At 42.7% G+C, this 20,367-nt stretch overlaps 1 protein-coding gene across 6 annotated transcripts in view; it reads right to left on the reverse strand.

Annotated features, from left to right (window-relative positions):
- Nucleotides 1–4,818: 4,818 nt before the first annotated feature.
- FBXW11 (F-box and WD repeat domain containing 11) overlaps nt 4,819–20,367 on the reverse strand; it is a 131,415-nt gene continuing 115,866 nt past the window's right edge. For 5 of the 6 annotated variants that reach the window (XM_061393215.1, XM_061393216.1, XM_061393214.1 and 2 more), the window contains 5 exons: nt 17,942–18,060; nt 16,146–16,256; nt 15,207–15,285; nt 13,979–14,164; nt 4,819–7,210 (listed from right to left, as the gene is read on the reverse strand). In XM_061393215.1, the coding sequence (XP_061249199.1) occupies nt 14,003–14,164; nt 15,207–15,285; nt 16,146–16,256; nt 17,942–18,060 (471 nt within the window). In that variant the 3' untranslated portion in view covers nt 4,819–7,210; nt 13,979–14,002. Of the gene's footprint in view, nt 7,211–13,194; nt 13,649–13,978; nt 14,165–15,206; nt 15,286–16,145; nt 16,257–17,941; nt 18,061–20,367 lie in introns of those variants that run through there. The other variant, XM_061393212.1, reaches the window with a different exon arrangement.

The raw sequence follows: 20,367 nt of genomic DNA on the forward strand, positions 1-20,367 counted from the left end.
TGTGGTTGGTATTAATCACTCTCTCCCCTTCACCACCCACTCCCCTCAGTCCCACACCTACAGGTACACTGAGGACATAACGCTGTCTCCTGTCTACTTGGAGACGCTGCAACGAGCTGAGGATACTGGCATGTTGAGGTCTCCTTCTTTTTCCAGAAATATCCCTGGCAGATAGGACAGGCTTTTAAAGCTGAGTTATTCTTAATAAAAAAAAAATTAACAAAAATAACTTGGTAGAAACATGATTCGGTTGGTCCATCTCCCTCTGTTCCATCCACTGAACAGCCCGAGTCCTCACCGGGGCCAGTCACCGTACTTCCTAGTCTTTCCCCCTCAAGAGGCCCAGATAGGCCTCAGTCTGCTTGTGCACGTTTAAATTTGTCTCATATCACACCTTCCTAAACTCTAACCCTTATACTTTGCTCTGGAAATGCTGCACCATCTGTTTAAATGCCACAGTTGAAGCTACCAAAAAAAGCTGGCACCAAAAACCTGTTATGTACCAGGCACTGTGTTAGGCAGTTTAGATTATGTCATGTGACCCAGAGTGATCTTAAAATACTGTCTCCACTTCCTAGATGAAGCAGCTCAGGTTCACGGCAGGAAATGCTCTTGCCCAGGGGGCCTGCTGCCAATTAGCTACCAGAGGTCTGGTTTTGAACAAGGTCTGCCAGCCCCAAAGCTTGTTTCTTTCCTCCCTGCCATCCAGTAGACCAGTGATCCCCCCTGGATGGTCTTCATCAAGATCCAAAGGCCGTGATGTTCTAAGAGCATTTCTTCCCAATCATCAGAACTGAGGGGTATTTGGGAGAACAAACACAGCCCATGAGCACAGAAAGGTCCCTTGGATCTGGAAAGGGTGGAGGGAGTTTAAGTTGTAGTCACTGAGGTCTTCTCCCCCAGAACGTCAGCTTTGAGCTGTTCCTAAGGCATGCCCACCGCAGATTAAGTCTTTGGTGTGGTTACTTCCCGGTTCTGCCAGGCCAACCCACCAACAGCGTCTACTCTGAGAAATATAATCAGGCAATTCCTGGAGACAGGACAAGCAGACGGCCACAACCTGAAAGCCATGGAGCAAGACAAATCCATTTACAGGACAGCCTGCTTTACAGGTTGCCCTGGGTGCACAGAGGAAATAATTACTTCTTGAGCTGCACCACACTTCTTCCACATGGCTTCACACAACCGATAAAAATTTTACAACACTGAATGAGGATTTCAGTGCATCTGCGCAAGTAAACACCTGAAGATGGCCCTGTTCTGTTACCCCACAGATGCTGACGGTCTATGAGGTGTTAGACCCAGCTCTGTGCAACAGAGCTGGGAGATGTTGGAGCTCCCAGAGGCTTCCCCAGTTAGAAGACCAAGTTGACCTTAGACCCAAGTCCTGCCTTGCTTTAGCACAAACTCAATTCCAACACAAAAGCAGGCAGCTGGTGTGCCGTCAAGTGCAGCAAGTACAAGCATGCTGCCTCTGATGTGAAATGTGACTGAAGGCAGTGGCTGCCAGCTCTTGGCTCCTTCCTCCTCCTGTCTTTTCAAACACTTCCCCCTTTTGGTCATTTTTCATTAACCAACCTGTATTGATACTGTGTGCCAAAAAGCTTATCATTAATTTGTTCCTTTTCTCTGGAATCTCTTTCATCCTTCCAGAGTTGTTGTCATCTTGGATGCAATGCCTCAACAGGTCACTGCTAAAAGTGCTTCCGTTCAGTTCAGTCGCTCAGTCGTGTCCAACTCTTTGCGACCCCACGAATCGCAGCACGCCAGGCCTGCTTGTCCATCACCAACTCCCGGAGTTCACTCAGACTCACAACCATCGAGTCAGTGATGCCATCCAGCCATCTCATCCTCTGTCGTCCCCTTCTCCTCCTGCCCCCACTCCCTCCCAGCATCAGAGTCTTTTCCAATGAGTCAACTCTTCACATGAGGTGGCCAAAGGACTGGAATTTCAGCTTTAGCATCATTCCTTCCAAAGAAATCCCAGGGCTGATCTCCTTCAGAATGGACTGGTTGGATCTCCTTGCAGTCCAAGGGACTCTCAAGAGTCTTCTCCAACACCGCAGTTCAAAACCATCAATTCTTCAGCACTCAGCTTTCTTCACAGTCCAACTCTCACATCCATACATGACCACTGGAAAAACCATAGCCTTGACTAGATGGACCTTTGTTGACAAAGTAATGTCTCTGCTTTTCAATATGCTATCTAGGTTGGTCATAACTTTTCTTCCAAGGAGTAAGCATCTTTTAATTTCATAGCTGCAGTCACCATCTGCAGTGATTTTGGAGCCCCAAAAAATAAAGTCTGCCACTGTTTCCACTGTTTCCCCATCTATTTCCCATGAAGTGATGGGACCGTATGCCATGATCTTCGTTTTCTGAACGTTGAGCTTTAAGCCAACTTTTTCACTCTCCACTTTCACTTTCATCAAGAGGCTCTTCAGTTCTTCTTCGCTTTCTGTCATAAGGGTGTCTGAGGTTATTGATACTTCTCCTGGCAATCTTGATTCCAGCTTGTGCTTCATCCAGCCCAGCGTTTCTCATGATGTACTCTGCATAGAAGTTAAATAAGCAGGGTGACAATATACAGCCTTGAGGTACTCCTTTTCCTATTTGGAACCAGTCTGTTGTTCCATGTCCAGTTCTAACTGTTGCTTCCTGACCTGCATACAGGTTTCTCAAGAGGCAGATCAGGTGGTCTCGTATTCCCATCTCTTTCAGAATTAAGATGGTGTTAATTCAGAGATGGCAAACTGGTGCTTGAGCAATTGACTTATGGGTCTCTTCATAATCTGGATTTTCAGTTCTTAAAAACTCAGATGAGGCATCACTGTGTCTGCATTCCAGCAACAGGTCATCGGGAGCTGGAGCACACTGTGTCCTCTAGGAACTGAGCTAGGGAAGCCTTCCTTTATAGATGAGGAAACGGAGACCCAAAAGGGGTACTGCCACAGCTCACTAGTAACAGGATGACCAGCCGATGGTCCAACCGCCTTTTTCCTTGTTAACTAGAAAGCAAAGAGGCTGAGACGGCAAAGCACCACTTAACCTGACTGTATATTCAAGGAGTTCTATGAAACTTGAGAATCTCCACTCATTCACAACGTGAAGTTCTTGCAGTAACATCGCCTATCAAGGATAAAAGAAAACTAGTGTTCGCTGTCTTGCGCTGACTGAGCACCAATATGTGATGGCAGAAGACAGCTTGAGGGGTGAGGGTCTGCTCTGGCCCCGGAGCCTCTGGCCACTCCACAGCACGGCTTGGGTTCAACATCTGCTGTTCGTAATGACTAGCCCAAATCACCAAGAACAGTTTATCCTGTTTAGCGTTTAGTACAGGCAGGGACATACAGACCTGTGATCAACAACAGTCATTACAGGAAAAGTCAAGAAACCACATCAACCTCAAGGAACTAAGTGACTTATAGAATATCATTATAACCAAATACTATGCAACCATCAGCAAGAATGAGGTAGAATTACATGTACTGACACAGGCAAATCCCAACACTAGATGAAACAGGTGAAGTACAGCAGGCTACGCCAACTATTGCAGGGCATGGGGACAGCAGCTATGAAGCAGGCAGGAAGGCATTTGCGTGCGCGCACACACACGCAGCCTTCTATGCACAGACTACTATCTGTCAGAGGATATCCAAAAAACTGGTCAATAAGGATTGGAGGACTGACAGTCAAGAGTGAAAGGGAAAACCACTGTGTACACCATCTTTCTATGGCTTGTAAATTGGCTTTCTTTAACCACATGCATAGGCTTCCCTGGTGGCTCACAGGTAAAGAATCCACCTGCTAATGCAGGAGATGTGGGTTCAACCCCTTTGTTGGGAAGATTCCCTTGGAGAAGGAAATGGCAACCCACTCCAGTATTCTTGCCTGGGAAATCCCATGTACAGAGAAGCCATGTACAGGACTGTAGTGAGCTACAGTCCACAGGGTCGCATAAGAGTCAGACATGACCTAGCAACTAAACCACAACAATCGTATGTGTACTACCTATTCTTAAAAAAAATTTTTACAAGAAAAATGAGTGGGAGCAAAGCTGTGTAGAATTACTCTAATTTCATCTCAAAAAAAGTCCAAATAAACAACTGAGCTGACTAAAGGCTGGTGTGAATCTAGTTACCAGGAAAGCTCAGCAACTACTCAGGACTTCTGAACAGAATCCTGAAGATACTAACTGTATTCCTTCTGCTTTAGTCCTCAGTCACGTGTCAATCTGCCAAAAGGAAAGACAATTTCATGTCCCTTAAAGGGCTGCAATTTACCTGTACATGCCCCCCCAACCCCCTGGATTCAGAGGATCCACTCCCACTTTGAGTCCTTGGGCACATTTAAGGGACCATTCTCACAGTAACTTGTGAAGCAATTAAGCATTTGTGGGAAGTGAACTAGCTGGGGAGGAGATCTGAACCAGCCTCCAGCTCCTGAGGTTAAAGCTGGCTTTCAGGAAAAGGTCCCTAGGCAGAGACAGGCATTATCTCATACCAGTTCTCACAGGCCAAAGAGAGTACTTTGCCTTTAACCTCGTGGTACAGAGCAGATGTTTCTTTCTTTCTTTCTTTTTTTAATCTAAAACTTTAACTGTATGTCACTGAATTACTGACAGCATGTTAACAGTTTTTTTTGGGGGGGAGGGCGGGAATTTCTTAATAGAACATCATAGCATCGCAACACTTTATTAATACAGTACTGGCTTTGAATTAGTGGCTGAAAGAACAATTGCACGAAGCCAGATCAGGTGTACTGCATAATACTCATACTTGATTTATTGACATTACTTAGCAATTTATTGGACAAAGGTCAAACTTTTTGTTTTTTATTAAGCACATTCCACAGTACAAAGCTGTCATGAATAATATCTGTACAATTTAACAGTTTTAATAGCTGTTCAGACACAAATTTATTTCAAACAGATAATTGGCAAACATAATTAATTACAAGTTAGAATTAGACTATCCCAGTGCTTTAAAACATTAATATAGCAGTAATTTACAGTTGCTCAATTATGGTTAGCAAAATAAAGTCCAGAGTACGGCTGGGAATTACTACTATAATCCCAGAAAGTCGGAATTCCTTGGGTGCCAAAGTCCCCTGCTATAATTTAGTAGGCACAATTCAAAGGTTGTGTGCATATTCAAAGGCCATGATCTCCCAAGGAACAGGAACTTCTATATTAAACATGCAAAACAACAGAAAGTCCATCCGTTCAGAAGCACCGCCTCCTCCCCTCCCCCCTGCCCCGCCCCGGGCTCTCCTACCCTGCCTGCTGTTTAAGCTGTAGGATGAAGAGCAGGTCAGTGAAAACAACTCGCATAACCACCCTCAGGCTCACACATCCACTGGATGAATGGAGATGTATTTTTTTATACTTTGAGACTCCTCAAAAATAGAAATTAACTTAATAACATGTACGAGAGAAGGATGTTATTTTTTAAAAGGACAAAGGAAAACAAAACCAACCAACCCAATAAGCAATCACAGACACACACATTGATCCCCACACCGTTCTTAATGCAAAAGGACAAAGCAGAGCCCAGGTACCTTCCCCTCTGGGGAGAGTGTGCTCTCACGGGAAGAGGTTTAGTTAACAGGAGGTTCTCATTGGTCCTTGAAAATGTTAGCGACCTTCCTTGATCTTTGGAAACAGTGGCAAAGGGCAAATCAAAACCTAATACTGGACAAGGGAAAAGGAGGGCCAACTGGACACCAACATCCTTTCCATGCGGGTCATCGTGACAGTGCCATTCACACATTTCCGGCTGCAGAGCGCCTGGGAGCCAGGGGAGCTTGCTGGGGCCACGGCAGCAGGCACCAGGGATGACAGGGATGGGGTTCGTGAGCCTGAGGCTTCACACCTCCTGGGAGGACTCTTCCACTCAAGACGGGCCCCTGAACCAGCCTGACCTGGAACCCCGGGCTCCAACACACAAATGGGCCCTGCCACCAACCCGATCCGGGCAGGACGCACAAACGCTGGAGGTGGGGCAGTCAGTGAGTAGGTCTGTCTTGCCCTTCCCTTTCCAGGGTTACTAACGCACAGAGCGTGACCTGGGATGAGAAATCAGATGAATGAATGCCATGGGAAGTAACCACGAATACAGAGGAGTACTGATGAAGAAAAGAACAACAAAAACATTTAAGGTACCTCTCTTATTGTATATACTGCATGACAAACAAAACATTTCGTGTTCAACTTCAGAAATTACATCTTAAAACAAGATTCTCATTAAAACACACACCCCCCCCACACACACACACGCACAATGACAATGACAAAATGAAAACACTGTATGAATACTGCAGGAAGGGTTCCAGGTCATCCACATCAACCCCGGGAGCGGGTTCTTGAGCCCAGCCCATGGTGAAGTGCGAACACACTGTGGATTAGTGTCTCAGGTACGGGGGCCCCGACTCGAGCAACCTTGAGGTTAAACTGTTATGTACATTATATCTACATGCGACACAGTATTTTAAATTAGGAGGCAAGCACACGTGTGAAGGTGTTACTCTACTGAATATCAGGAGATGGTGGCGGGTACGGAGAACAGTTAACAGAAGAAGAGGAGCTGTATCACCTGTTGGGAGAGAAAATAACCTGGCATATAGTTCTTTAAATTAAAAGAAATTGGTACAGAAAGGAAGTATAATCCAAAAAAATATCAATCAATCCAGAGAAATGTTTCCATTGTCCAACATGTTCCTAATACAAGTCAGAATTCATCATGACTTGGACGGTCAAAAGGAGAATGCTAACTTCTGAAAAGGGAAGCCCTGGACATTCTGGGTAGGTGTTTGGCACCCAAATTTCACCGAAGAATGCTGTTTCTTAATATCAGACCAAAGTGCAAAGCAATATAAATTAGAGGCCAAGTCTTCTCTTGACGGTCGATTTACTTCTGCAAAACAGACTTTACGTTCCTCTCATATGAACAATTTACATTTGAAGCGTTAGATTTGTTTTCACTGGTAGGGGGAGGAAGTGGGCTTCTGTACTACTGAAAGTCGGTGAGGCTAAGGTATCCTTCTCAAAGCAGAGGCCGGAATCGGAGGTGAGAAATATCGGTACTTGAAGAGTTAGGCTGCTTTGCATCTACCCAGCGTCTAGAACCAATTCCAGCTTCTTAACTCAGCTGTGAAGAACTCCCTTAGGCATTTGGTAGCCGCGTAGCCAGTAGTTCAAGACTAGGAAACCCTGGGAAAAAAAAACACAAACAAACAAAAAAAACCAAAGGGAGCATGGATGGATATTCTGGTTGGATGTGAAGATATATATCACAGCCCATACATCTCCACAAAGACACATACATTGCTGTGCACACGTTGACACTGATTGTCAAATAACCAGCATCAAAACAGACGCTGCAAACTGTTTTGAGCATACTACGTACCAGGCGTCACATTTATTTAAACCTCACAACAAACTTATGAGGGAGTAGCTATTATACTCACTTAAAAGAGAGAACTGAGGCTCAGAAACATTATTTACTTTAAAGCATTAGCCCTTATATCCTGGGATAAACCATAACAGAAAAGAATATATAAAAAAGAATATATTTATGTGTATAACTCAGTCACTTTGCTGTACAGCACAAATTATCACAACATTGCAAATAAACTAGACTTCAAGGGGAAAAAAAGCATTAGCTTAAGTGACAGAGAGGGGATTCAAAGAGATGACTGACCCTATACCCTATCATTTTTCACACTGCTAAAAGTTATGCATGTAATATATGCTCAAAGTTACATTTTGTAATTAGCATCATCTTAAATTTATGCCACCCAGAGCCCACCAGGCCTCTCTTATGAAAGACCAAGAGCCTTTATCTGTCACTGTAAAACAAAAAATATGTAAAGGCTAGTAAATAAAGTATTCCTTCTTTAAAAAAAAAAAAAAATTGGCTGTGCTGGGATCTCAGCTGCAGCATGCGAGATCTAGTTCTCCCACCAGGGATGGAACCCAAGCCCCCTGCATTGGCAGTGTGGAGTCTTAACCACTGGATCACCAAGAAAGCCCCTAAAGTATTCGTTCTAAATAGAATGCTAATAGTCAGGAATTACTCCTTTTGGAAATAAATCATTTATAAGAGGAAAACACAATGCAGAGGGGGAGGCAACTGAATGGTCTCTATTTTTTTTGACCATGAACTTGAGTGAGCTACCCAGGTGGCGCTAGTGATAAAGAGCCTGCCTGCCGATGCAGATGTATGAGACATGGGTTCAGTCCCTGAGTTGGGAGGATTCCCTGGAGGAGGAAATGGCAACCCACTCCAGTATTCTTGCCTGGAGAATCCCATGGACAGAGCAGCCTGGCGGGCTACAGTCCAAGGGGTCACAAAGAGTTGGACGTTTATAACTGAAGCAACTGAGCACACATGACCTTGAGTGAGGAACATGTTTTAATCACAGTCTCTACACGTACACAAACACATACACACACTCCTAAGCAGAACACTCACGAAATAATACTTATCATTACTATGAACAATGCAGGTTCACACTTTATATCCTAAATTTCACCCAAAGTCAAAATCCATCGAAATGATTTCACAACCACTAATAAGTTACAATCCTTTCCAAACACCACTGGCCTGGAAGATCTAAGTTGCCTTTAGGTCTAAAACTCTATGGTGTAAAATAGAAAGAAAGAAAAAGGGGTGGGGGCTGTTTTTTAAAGCTTTTGATTTGTTTTTAAAGCTTATATACTATTTAAAGACAATTTTCCTAAAAGGTTGGTAATTTTCACTAAGACCAAGAATCCTAATGTTTCTCAATAAATTCAAGACAGATTCAACTTCATCTGCCACTATTTTCCCCATGAAGGATACGAAGAGTACTTGAATTATTTAAAAAATATTAACACTCAGAGATTAGAAGTCAGCACTCTCAAATGCTACTAGTGGGAATGTCAAGAGATGTAACTCTTCTGCAGGGTATCCCCAAGTATCAAAGTCTTTAAATGTCATACTTTTCAACCTAGACACTGCAGACATTTCTAGAATTCTATCCAAAGGTAATAAAGGGTTGGGCAAAGACTAAGCTGAAAGAATCATGGCAATGTGTTTTATAATAGCTAAAAGCTGGGAGGAAAATATAAATATATAACAGGGCCATATCCAAACAATCAAATTTTATTTTGCCATTAGGAACAATAATTTAGATAAACAGTGACCTTGCTAACAGGCAATAATTTCACAATAAAGGGGGCGGGGAGAAGCACAGTTATCAACCACAATTTTTAAAAGCCTGAAAGGCTACGTACAAAGGAGTTAATAATAGCAAACCGAGGAATTTATTCTCTTCTTTTGGCCTACCAACTTTTACTAATTTCCAAATAATGATCCTATATTGTCTTCTAATAAAAAAGAGAGCTACTGTATACATAGCTCTTAGAAGTCAGTAATTTTTTAAAAAATGACTCAGCAAATAAATCTACTGCTTTAATTTCCCGACACAGAAATACTCTTACCTTATATTTTAGGGGTAAATATCTTACTGCAAGGTTAAATCATCATTATGGTAGTGCTTCTTATTATGCATAAATCTTACAGTATCACATGGTAATAATTTTTCCTTGTTACAATAAATGAAAAGAACTTGGAAAAGAGCAATGAAATTTATAAAGTTGACTGCCAAAGTTGTCAAAAGTAGTTCACTTTGAAGAGACAAACACATTTGAGGTTTCAATGCTTGTGCTGCTTAAAAAGCAGATAAGATTTTTCCACTGATTTGTGATTGTGGATCACAACAACACAGTTGTTCTTAGGCTCCCAAAAAGGGGGTGAGAGGAGGGACTGGAAGAAGTAACACCTCAGTTTTCTTTCCACCAGAGCCAATGAGAGAGTGAGCCCTGGTGATCATTATTCCATCTCTCAGTCAAAGGAACCATGTTTCAGGGCAGTTTCACAAAGTCTATAAAAGTTGTCCAATTTGTGAATGTTTACTATGCTCTATAATTCATCTATCAAATATGCCAGAGGGGGGAGAAAACACACTACAGACGTCTTAGATTTTACCATGTGCTTCTCTAGTAGAGTGGCACATTTCAAAACCACCAAAGAGATACATTTAAGTTGCTGTATGATACACATCCTCCTCTGACCCCATCCATCTCAGGTCGGTCAGTTGGAGCTGTCCATGTTCTGTTTTACGCATATCTCCAACACGGGAAAAATAAAAGCAGAGGCACTGGGATACAACAGAAGCAACGCAGAGAGAGAAATGTATAGCTTAGAATGGAAGTTAAGAACGGAATCAACTTAACAAAAGATGTGCAAGACTTCGACACTAAGAACTGCCAAGGCACTGCTCAAGAGAAACAAGAAGATTTAAATAATCAAGAGATATACTGGGTTTATGGATTAGAAGACTCAACATTTGTTAAAGATGGAAATTCTCCCCAAAATGATCTTTAGACTCAATGCAGTTCTGATCATAATCCCATAATCTTCATAGAATTTGACAATTTCATTCAAAAATGAGTATGAAAACCAAAAGGACCTAAAAGAATCAAAACAATGTTTTTAAAGTTGACTTATTATACAGTGTGGTATTGGCAAAAGGATAGCCATAGATCACAGAACAGAAGAGAGGCCAGAAAAACAACTACAAACAAGTGGGGAATTGAGTTTTTGACAGATTACTAAAGCAATTCAATGGAAGAGGACAGTCTCTTAATCCAATAGAGCTGGAATGACTAGATGGCTGTATACAAAACAAGAACATTGATATCCTTACCTCACACTATATACAAAAATTAACTCTAAAGAGATCAAAGACCTAAATGTCAAAGCTAAGCTCTTACAATGATGCTCGTCCAAACATGGTAGTCACTAGCTACATGTAGCTGTTTTAAGTTTAAATGAAGTATAATTAAATATAATTAAAAATCCAATTCAATTTAAATGTAATTAAACACTCAGTTCCTAAATCAAACTGGACACATTTCATGAGCTTAATAGCTACACACAGCTCATGACTACCAAAGTGGATGGTGCAACTGTGGAAAACTGAAATCTAGTGAAAGAAAGGTCAGTGTTTGCTAAGGCTGCGGTGGGGTCAGGTTCTGACTCAAGGACACAAGGGAACTTCTGGGGATGACAGAAACGTTCTTATCTGGATTGTGGAGGAAGTTGCAGGGGAATGTAAATTTGTCACACAGTATACTTTAAGTGGGTACAATCTGTTTTATAAAAATCACACCTCAATAAAATTGATTCAAAAACAAAAATGGAGATTAGCGAAGGGAAAGGGCAGAGGGAGACGTGTACATATAGGCACCTGTGTATAGAAGACTATATCTAGTACTTTGACTATGCTAGTGCGGACAATTTATTCCAATTTCTTACTGAGTTACTCTCTCTGTTTGTGGAAGGTGACTGTATGAATACACTGCAGTTTCTTATGCACACTTACTTATTTACGGTCAGATTCTGGTTGGCTGAGCAGAAAGGGCACAACGATGTCATGCTGGCCCCAGGAGCCACTCGGCCAACCAGGGCCAGCGAGCGCTCACGGTGCACTGTGCGGGGTCAGACACTGGGGCTCCAGAACAAGAAGGAGCGCCACAGCCTCGTGAGAGAGACAGGCGTGCACACCATTTCAACGCCAAAGAATAAACCAAGTCAGATCAGGTGAAGGAGAGAAGGTGGGGTGCTGGTCTCTACAAAGCCCTGACAACGCAAGCAAGGGGAGCAAGGGGCCAGAGGTCTGAGGAGTAATGAGGAAAAAGGAACAGAATTCAGTCTGGTTGGAGCACTGGGTTTTTGGGAGGGAACAATGAGAGGCTGAAGTGGGGGAGGGTAGAGAGGACAGCAGGTGAGAGCTAGAGGGTGAAACTCCTGGTAGCTGGTCCTAGCTAAGCCTTGTTCCTAAAGGCAGCAGGGCGGTAGTGCAGGGCAGAGGCAGGGCGCTAGTGCAGGGCAGAGGCAGGGCGGTAGTGCAGGGCAGAGGCAGGGCACTAGTGCAGGGCAGAGGCAGGGCGCTAGTGCAGGGCAGAGGCAGGGCGAAGACAACCACAGGTGTCAGTAGGATCAAGGGTGGCCGGAAGAGGGAGAAGAAAATCCCAGGAAGGAAGGAGGAAACCAGTTTTCATTCGGGTCCATTCCTCCTTCCTCATGTATTTCTTTTTCTTTGGGGGAAGGAAGGCTGAGCCGGGGATGAGCAAGCATTCAAGAGATCCTTGCCTTCTTCCTCTGTAATTTCCTGTAATTTAATAAATGTAAAAAGTGTGGCATGTGAATTTCTCAACTGACTTGTAAAGAATCTATCCAGAGAGAAAAAAAGCGAGGGAGATGGCCATTATCACAAGAGACAGCAGGAACACACTTGAGACCAGGATCAGCAACGATGTATGTGACTTAAGGGTCACTACCGTGGCTCAGCTCTTACAGCCGAGGAGGCACAGCCAACCCGTGGTGGCACTGAGTCCTCCTGGGTCCATGTGGGGTTCCGTCATCCTTCCTACTGACCGGCAGTACTCCAACCAGGCACTGCTGCTCAAACCGAGTTGGCATGAAGAAAAAACACACTGGCCATTCCTGATGCAGACCCTGGCTTCTCACTAATAATGGAATGGGCCAAGACCAGAGGTCAGCATACTTTTCTTAAAAGGTCAGAATGTGTACAGATTTTAGATGCTGTCAGCCACATGGTCTCTGTTGCAACTACTACTCAATTCTGCCACTGAAGCAGGAAAAAAGCCACAGACAATAGCTGTGGCTGGTGAGGGAAGGCGTATAGAGGACAGAAGGTAAGAGCTAGATGTTGAAACTCCTGGTTTCACAGACACAGACATGACTGTTTCCAATAAAACTATTTATGGGCATTGGAATTTGAATTTTATGTAATTTTCACATGTCTTAAAATAATACTGTTAAGTTTTTCAAAGTATTTAAAGTGCAAAACACTATTCTTAAACTGCTGTGCTAAGGATACAGAAGACTGGCAGAGGGTCAAATCTGGCCTCTCGCTGTAGGCCTGACCCTTGAGTAAGTCAAATTTCCTGGAGCAGAAATAAGGAGTATTTGAAAAGATGTCAACTTAGTGATCCATAAACCAGTGATTCCCTATCTTTTCACCAACAAATGTCACAATTCTACACATGGACTTTCTTTACATTTCTAATATTCAATAAATAGAGAAATATACAATGATAAAAAGCTACTAAGCACTAAGCAATGTACATAAATATGAATTTTATTAACAGTCTTTACATACGTGGTAGTACAATATGCACAACATTATTTCTTCAATCTACAAAGTTTAATGTGCACACAATGCACAGGCCTCCTTGCGGAATTCTCAATTGGGATTACTGGTCCAGATGAACATGATCATCAGTTCCAAGGACAGAGCCAAGGAAGGCTTCTCGTTCTCTATTAACGGATAACCTTTGTAATCAAAACATGCCATCATCCATGGTTACAATGGCTCTAAGTCTGCCTGTAACCAGGCCAAAGAACTCTCCAGGGTACCTGCTGAGTCTAATGGATAAAAAGTGAGTTTTAGGGGCTCCCTCAACAAACACCCTTCTCTGACTCCTCCTTCAGGGAATGGCGGTGGTGGATGGACTGTAATGGGAGGAAGGAGAGGTAGTTTTAAGAGTTTGGTGGACGGTGATTTTTTTTTTAAACTGAAAGACAAGAAAGAAAGAGAAAAAGAAGATCCTTATATTGCAAAACAGATTGGGGGATTTTTACTGGTATTAAATTGATATGACCTGGGAAACAGTTTTAAAAACAGGAACCATAGTTTCTGGCAATACGAAAACCCGCAATAATCAGGATTCTGATTCAGACCTTATTTTGATGTGACCATAAAGATACTAGAACTATACTAGAGTTCTATACTAGAACTCTGCAAAGCTGATGCCTCTAATAAAGACTAACCACATTGGTTCCTATTACTTCCCCAGAGGGAAGGTGGACTCAATCAGCCAAGTTACAAGTGGGGAAGTACTCACCTGAAACGGGTGAAGTGCAGACTGTTATCTGGAGATGTAAGTGTATGTTCTGGAGGGAGAACGGGTCTCATTCTGGGCACTGGGAGGCACATTTAAGAAATCCCAAATCAAAATTGTGTCATCGTGCGAGCTGCTGATGATCTGAAATTCATCAAACTGTAGCCGAAACACACGTCCAGAGTGTTCCTGGGAAACATATCAGCTTGATGAATAAAACGAGACCTTGACAATCCCTCCTATCACCAGGGAGCTGGCACAGGCTAAAAATACAGCTCCTTATCCAGGTTTCCTAAATAAGTCTCCAGAGCTTACTGAGCTTTGCCCTTCACCCAAGGAACACATATTCTGCTTCTACTTCAAGGGTTTTCTTTAATTTAACTTTGTATTCTAGATTCTGTCCCATTAATATGTCAAAGAAGAAAAACTGCCTGATCATCTCGCAACAATATTTAATACCTATTCTTGATACACTGTAAAAACTAGGCCCAGAAGGATAGTGTTTTTAACATGACCAAGCATACCTATCTCAAACCACAGCCAACGTTGAAATCAATGGTGAAATATCAGAAGTATTCCTATTAATATCAAGAAGGAAACAAGAATGGCCCTGACTGAAGTTCCGCATGTTCTAGTCAATGCAAGGAGGGAAGAAATAGAAGCTAAAACTATTAAAAATAAGAAAAATCAATCCATATTTTCAGACAACTGTCTCCTCAAAAATACAACAAAAGCAAACAGATTATTAGAAATAATGAGCTTGGTGAAGTAAGCTTGCTAATGAGCTTGCTAAAATAAAATTAACATATAAAAACAAGTATTCCTGTATGCCAGCAATAATGCCTAGAACACAGATTGAGGGGAAAGTTCACCATAACCTACAAAACGTGCTGCGTTGTAAAACACAACCCAGCCACAGACACCTGTATTAGGAAATCTCCCAAACCTGCAGACAGGAAATACTCCACACTCCAGGAGGAAGCCAGGCCATCTACAAATGAGGAGACCTGCTTTCATATTTTAAGCTGTGTTAACACTCCCGAGGAAAGAGCTCACAGTGATATGAATGGAAAATAGTCTCTGATTTTGACTAAACTAATGGAAGAGTCCACTTCGCAGAAGGAACGCTGTGAGATGTAGAAGCTTTCCAGTGACGGGCTCAGGGAGGTCTATCTGCAGGGGGCCAACTGCCAACACAGGGAAGCACTTCCCATTCCAACAGATCACATACCACCAGCGTGCGCAGACACAACGTGCTTGCCGGGGCTCGCGGGTCGAGAGCAGCTTGCAAGTCCCAAACTTTGATTTTCCTAGAACGGAGAATGAGATGGCAATGGGTGGGAAAGTTAATGTTTTACACACTGTCAAGCATTTCCTTGACAAAAAGGAGTGCATTTGAACTGCCTATTTTAAAAGCTAGTGGGCAATCTGCTGATGTTTTGTCAAGGTATTTAAACCAATTACACTTGCTTTGGAAGAAATAAGGACCTACACATTCTCCGAATTGCTGAAATGGTGAAGAACTATTATTTGAGGGGATACAAGAAAACAACTTCATGTTATCTCAATTCAATTCCTGACTTGATAATCTGTGTCACCAAATTCATTCATCAGGGGGCTCTCTAGGGCTGAGTAGGTGCCGCTGACAGAAGCTAGGGCTCTTGGTGAAATTCCAAGGATACCTTTCTCCAAACTAAGCAAACGCTGAAAGTTAATAATAGGAGTATGAACAGACCAACTAACTCAGTGAAGTATATATAAGGTCATCTTGAAAGGTTTATGGTTGCCATTTGCTCATTTTAAAAGTCATGAGGCTTTTTAAAGAGGATGTGTTCAATCTACCAAAAGGGGAAAATAAATTTATCATTGAACTCACCATACACACACAAAAAAGCCTGGTTTAATTTAGGGCTGGGACAAAGAACTGAATTTCCGCACAGCCTAAGCTACTCCCTTCAGTTTATGATAATGGTTAAAAGCATAAGCTTAGTTCATCCTTCTGGGCCTGAGTGTCCCCACACATCAAGTGGTGTCACACCCGCCATCCACTATCACGAAGGAAATAGAACACCCAGCACGGGGCCCGGCAATACACGGCTGCTTCATAAGCAGTGCTTCCTGTTCCTCTTCAAATAGTTGTGGCTGTGCCATTTGAAAATCTGAAACATACCCATCATAGGCCCCGCTGACAATCCTCTTGTTATCAAACCGGATGCATCGGACCAATTCTTCATGTCCCTCAAGGACTCTCAAACAGGCGCCACATTCAATGTCCCACAGCCTTCAGTGAAAAACAGAGCTCTGTGAGCCAGCCTCGCACATGACCACACTACCCACACATCTTCACCATCCTGGGAGCACGTATTTCTGTTTCATTCCTGCCACATTACACACATTCAAAGACGCATGTGTGTATCTTATTCAGGTATTTTTTAAGAACTTGGGAAGAGGCCTTACTTTTCACTTGAAACTTTTAAAAATCATGTTGTTATTATTTAAATAAGACCAACAAACAAGAAATTTCAATTATATTTAGTTCCCAGGCATTCTAGTAAAGTCTGAATGGATGAAACCAAGGAGTCAAATGATCTGGGAAGGATTTTTCTGAGGGAGATGAGGATTGTAGGCTGTAAAGAAGAAGCATATGGGTGTAGGGGAGATGAGAGAGATGGCCCAGGGGGTAGGCTTCCAAGCCAGGCACTTGGAGCCTGGAGGCCATGAGGCCCGCTGTGATTAGGACCAGTGGACCAGCTGGTGGTCTCATCTCCCAATTAGCTTAGGGACATCCCCTTCCTATGACAGACTGCAACCTCGGGCTACCCAGAGCACAGCGGGGATCTCTTACTGGGTCCATGTCTTAGAAACACGAACCCACTGACTACATACAGCCCTTTTCTCTATACGATTTATGTAGCAATTCTGGAAATAGAGTTTTTTTTCTATTATCATTGATATGTCTACATTATTTGCAAAAAAGAAATCACAGTAAACTAATATGCACAAACAAAGCTAGCAAATCTATACTGCTGTTTTCTTAGCCTCCAGCAGTAGAGCCCAGTAGCTCCTGTCACACATCCAATGACTATTCTATCCTAAGCAACAGCTCTCCACCATCAGTGAGGGTGGCTTCCTAATCTACTGTGAAGACAGCCAGTCAGCACTGCCCCTATGACTCCAGAGGTTCCCTTCCTTAAACTAGACAGCAACGCACATTATTATTTTGCAAAAGCTGAGATTCCAATGAGGAAGTTATAGGTTGTTTATTGCTGAAACATTACATAATGCAAAGCACAGAGAATGCAACAGAACGAAGATTCAAATTCTCAACGGACTTTTATGATATCTTCACATTTAAAATGGTAAAGAAAACTCTTGGCAGTTATAGCTATATTGTATCTGCTTTCATTCTTTTTTTAAAAAATAATCTTGAACTGAATCCATATTTTGCTCAAACAGCCAATTTGTTTATAAAACTTACTAGCAGATGTTGGGATGGTGGAAAAAAGACCTGGGATAATTAAGTAGATATTTGAGGAAAGTTTTTAATACAATAAAAAGTATTTAAGGATAGGCATATTTATTAGAAAGAAAGAACAACGAACCTTGGGGAGAAAAAAGGGAGATAAACGACTAAGCAGGAATTGATGACACTCCCATCTGCTGGGGAGAGAGGCAGGAGCTCACAGGTGAGGGAAGCAGAGCATCAGGCGGGAGCATGCTCTGTTCTGAGGCATTTGGGCCGTAAGCGATTTTGGGTGGAGGTGAGGCTGTAAAACCCTGTGCACTGGGGAGTCTTGCAGGAACACCCAGGACATACACAATCCGCCCACTTTAGTACGCAGAGCCAGATACACGTAGAAAAATACCTGAAGCTTGCTTATCAGAAGCAGCCCCCAAACCAAGTCTGCTGAGCATCAGGACTGAGAGACGTGAGCCCACCGGCTCGGCACAGCCGCTTCCACCCACCTTATGGTATTGTCTGATGACCCGCTGACAACCAGCCGGTCCCGGTACTGGAGGCAGGCAATGCCACGCTTGTGCCCGTTCAGAGTGCGGACAAACTCACAGGTGCTCGTGCTCCAGACCTGCAGGCAATTAGCAATACTGTCAAGAATGGATGCGGAAAAGCTCTCGACAAGATACCTTAAAACACAAGCAGACTGCTAAGAACGACCAAAACACTTGATTAGGAAATATGCTGCGGGGCTGGGGACAGACTGGACAGCATTACATCCTCTCATAGGAAGTATGCTGCGGGGCTGGGGACAGACTGGACAGCATTACATCCTCTCATAGGAAATATGCTGCGGGGCTGGGGACAGACTGGACAGCATTACATTCTCTCAGCTGTGGAGGGACAGAACTGGAATGAGGGAGCTGTGGGGTCTCCAAACCTTGAGATCTTCTCAAAGAGAACTTCTCCTGGAGGCTTCCAACATCCATTTGCCTACAGGGAAGGGTTTGGGCCAGATTTTATGTTTTTACGCCAGCTGACATGTCAAACCCAATGTAACTGATGTGAAAAGGCTTCACCTTTCACATTCTCCTCTTTTCCAGCAGTTTCTCAAACAGCTCCATTTGTTTTGACACACCACTGCTAATATTATGTATGTGAAATAAACAATCCCCCTTTTGTGAAGCTGTCTGCAAGACTCAGATGTCCACAAACACACTTAACACAGGCCAAATGAGATGCAAAGCAGCCAATGTGCCCTGAACTATTTTATTAGCTGCATCTGCAGTTGAACGGGACGACTAGCTATCCAGAGGCAAAAGGGTGAAGTGGAATCCCCATGTCACACCGTATCCAAAAATTTACTTCATCATGGATCAACGACCTAAATGAAGGAACTGAAACTATAACCCTCAGAAGAAACAAGAGTAAATCTCTGTGGCCTTGTGCTAGGCAACTTCTCAGATATGACAGTAAAAGTACAAGTAACAACAACAAATTGGTAAACTGAATTTCATCAAAGTTAAAAGTGTTTCAAAGGACGCTATCAAGAAAGTGAAAACATGGGCTTCCCTGTTTCCACTTTCTTCCAGTGGTTAAGAATCCACCTTGCAATGCAAGGGACACCGCCCTGATCGTTGGTTGGGGAACACCCCACGGCCCACGGAGCGACACGGCCCGTGCACCAGAGCCTGTGCTCTGCAACGAGAGAAGCCACCACAATAAGAAGCCTGTGCAACGCAACAAAGAGTAGCTCCTGCTTACGGCAACTAGAGAAACTCCACGTGCAGCAACCAAGACTGCCCCCACAGCCAAAAAATAAAATAAATTAAAAAATTTTAAACTTTATCTGATAAGGGACTTGTAACCAGAATATGCAAAGAACTTTTGCAACTGAATAATAAAAAGACAAATAATCTAAGCTTTGAAATGAGCAAAAGATTTAAGTAGATGTTTCTTCAAAGAACTTAGAAAAATGGTCAATAAGTCCATGAACAGATGCTCAACATCATTAGTCATTAGGAAAATGGAAAGCAAAACTGCAGATATACTACTACTAAACACCTTCTAGGATGGCTATGATAAAAAGACACACACATACACACGCACAAGTGTTAGTGAGGACGTGGCGAAATATCTGGGCTGATATTATGCAATCTGTTTTATAATAGGGCCCAAACCCTCTTGGCTTGCAGACACGGGTCTTGCACAAATTGGTCTGATTGAGTGATGAGTGAGTTGCCACAAATCCTAGTTTTTCAGCTTCCAGGCTATCCAATCTGAAGTTTGATGGAATCTAGTCTTGATGTGTGGAACTAGATACTAGAATGCTGGCCAGTATAGGTCATAAAAGGAAGGTTTCTGATGAAGTCATTTTGGAAAACAGTTTGACAGTTCCTCAAAATGTTCAACACAGTTACCATCCCAAGACAATTAAAAATATATGTACTTGCAAAAAATCTGTACACAAATATTTATGGAAGCATTATTTATAATAGATAGAATGCGTAAACAATCAAAATATTCATGAACCAATGAATGAATAAAAATGTGGACCATCCACACACAGAATTTCATTTAGTCATCACAAGGGGTGAAGCACTGATGCATGCTGCAAAGTACACGGATGAACCCTGAAAATACTACACGCAGTGAAAGAGGCCAGGCACAAAAAGCCACACGTAATATACGGTGACATTTACCTTAAACATCTAAAATAGGCAGATCCACAGACAGAAAGTAGATTACCAGGGATCAGAGGAAGAGAACAGCGGTTGACTGCTAACAGGCATGAGGTTTTTACGGAGGGTGATGAAAATATTCTGAAACTAGTGAGAGTCAAACACCACTATGAATATACTAAATCACTGAATGGTATGCTTTAAAATAATAAATCTTATGGTATGTGAATTATATCTCAATAAGGCTGCTGTAAGAA

Source organism: Bos javanicus, chromosome 20 (genome assembly GCF_032452875.1).
Source record: "Bos javanicus breed banteng chromosome 20, ARS-OSU_banteng_1.0, whole genome shotgun sequence".
Classification (NCBI taxonomy): domain Eukaryota; kingdom Metazoa; phylum Chordata; class Mammalia; order Artiodactyla; family Bovidae; genus Bos; species Bos javanicus.